Source organism: Nematolebias whitei, chromosome 11 (assembly GCF_014905685.2).
Source record: "Nematolebias whitei isolate Nwh7 chromosome 11, NemWhi1, whole genome shotgun sequence".
Classification (NCBI taxonomy): Eukaryota; Metazoa; Chordata; class Actinopteri; order Cyprinodontiformes; family Rivulidae; genus Nematolebias; species Nematolebias whitei.
In genome coordinates, this window is record NC_056508.1 from 49432287 (window position 1) to 49433749 (window position 1463).

Below are 1463 nucleotides of genomic sequence, written 5' to 3' on the forward strand. Positions count from 1 at the left end.
TTGTTGTTGTTGTTGTTGTTGTTGTTGTTGTTGTTGTTGTTGTTGTTGTTGTTGTTGTTGTTAAGCACTTTGATAAGTTCTGTTTTAAACGTGCTCTATAAATAAAGTTGACTTGACTTGACTTATGCTTTTTGTTTTATTTCTATTTAACACAGTCAACTGATCTGATTTAGTGTTTCATTCTTTCTGACCGAGTTGATGCTTTTTTGTTATCATTCCTTGACTTTTGACACAAGGTTATCTGATTTAATATTTCATAGTTTCTATTTATGTTATGTGTTTTACATATTTATTCCATGTGGTGTACATATATCTTGTTACTTTTTATTTGATGCTGTGATTTTTTTATTTGTTAAGCACTTTGGTAACAGTTTCTGTTTTAAATGTGCTCTATAAATAAATCTGACTTGACTTGACTAGAAGAAAGTCTGAAATCAACTCTGTTTATTCTCTCAACAGCTGTCAGCGCTGTCACTGGAAGCTCCGCCCCCACCAGCCGGAAACACAGAAGGAGAGGCAGAAAGCACCGCAGACCCCGAGGGGACGAGCACCGGTAAGGAACCAGACCTAACCAGAACCAGACTTAACATGAACCAGGCTTAACCAGAACCAAACCTAACCAGAAACAGACCTAATCAGAACCAGGATTACAAGAACCGGGCTTAATCAGAAATAGTATTAGATCTAACCAGAACCAGACTTAACCAAAACCTGTTTTAACCAGAACCAGGTTTAACCAGAACCAGACCTAAATAGAACCAGAATTAACAAGTACCAGGATTAACCCCAAGCAGACTTAACCATAGGACCAGACCTAACCAAAACCAGGCTTAAACAGAACCAGACTTAACCAGACCCAGACTTATCCAGAACCAGGTTTTACCCTAACCTGACTTGAGTATATAAGCAGTCCTAACCAGAACCAGGCCAAACCAGAACCAGACTTAAACAGAACCAGGATTAACCAGTATCAAGCTTAATCATAACCAGAATTAACCAGAACCAGAATTAACCAGAACCAGGCTTAGCCAGAACCAGACTTAAACAAAACCAGGCTTAACCGAAAACAGACTTAAACAAAACCAGGCCTAACAAGAACCAGGATTAACCTAGAACAAGGCTTAATCATAACCAGAATTAACCCTAACCAGACTTAACTAGAACCAGAACTAACCAGAACCAGACTGAAACATAACCAGTCTTGACCAGAGCCAGACTTTAACAGAACGAGACTTAACCAGAACCAGGCTTAACCAGAACTAGACTTAACCAGAACCAGACCTAACCATAACCAGACTGACACATAACCAGTCTTGACCAGAGCCAGACCTAACTAGATCTAACCAGGACCAGACTTAACCAAAACCAGTTTTAACCAGAACCAGACCTAACCAGAAACAAGCTTAACCAGAATCGGACTTAAACACAACCAGACTTAACCAGAACCAGGCTTAACAAGAACC

General features: G+C 39.5%; 1 protein-coding gene across 1 annotated transcript in view; it reads left to right on the forward strand.

Moving 5' to 3' along the window:
* LOC119417411 (SRSF protein kinase 3) overlaps nucleotides 1–1463 on the forward strand; it is a 118795-nt gene that overhangs the window by 14672 nt on the left and 102660 nt on the right. Inside the window, exon 2 of the mRNA XM_037684613.1 lies at nucleotides 460–553. Coding sequence (XP_037540541.1) covers nucleotides 460–553 — 94 coding nt within the window. The remainder of the gene's footprint in view (nucleotides 1–459; nucleotides 554–1463) is intronic.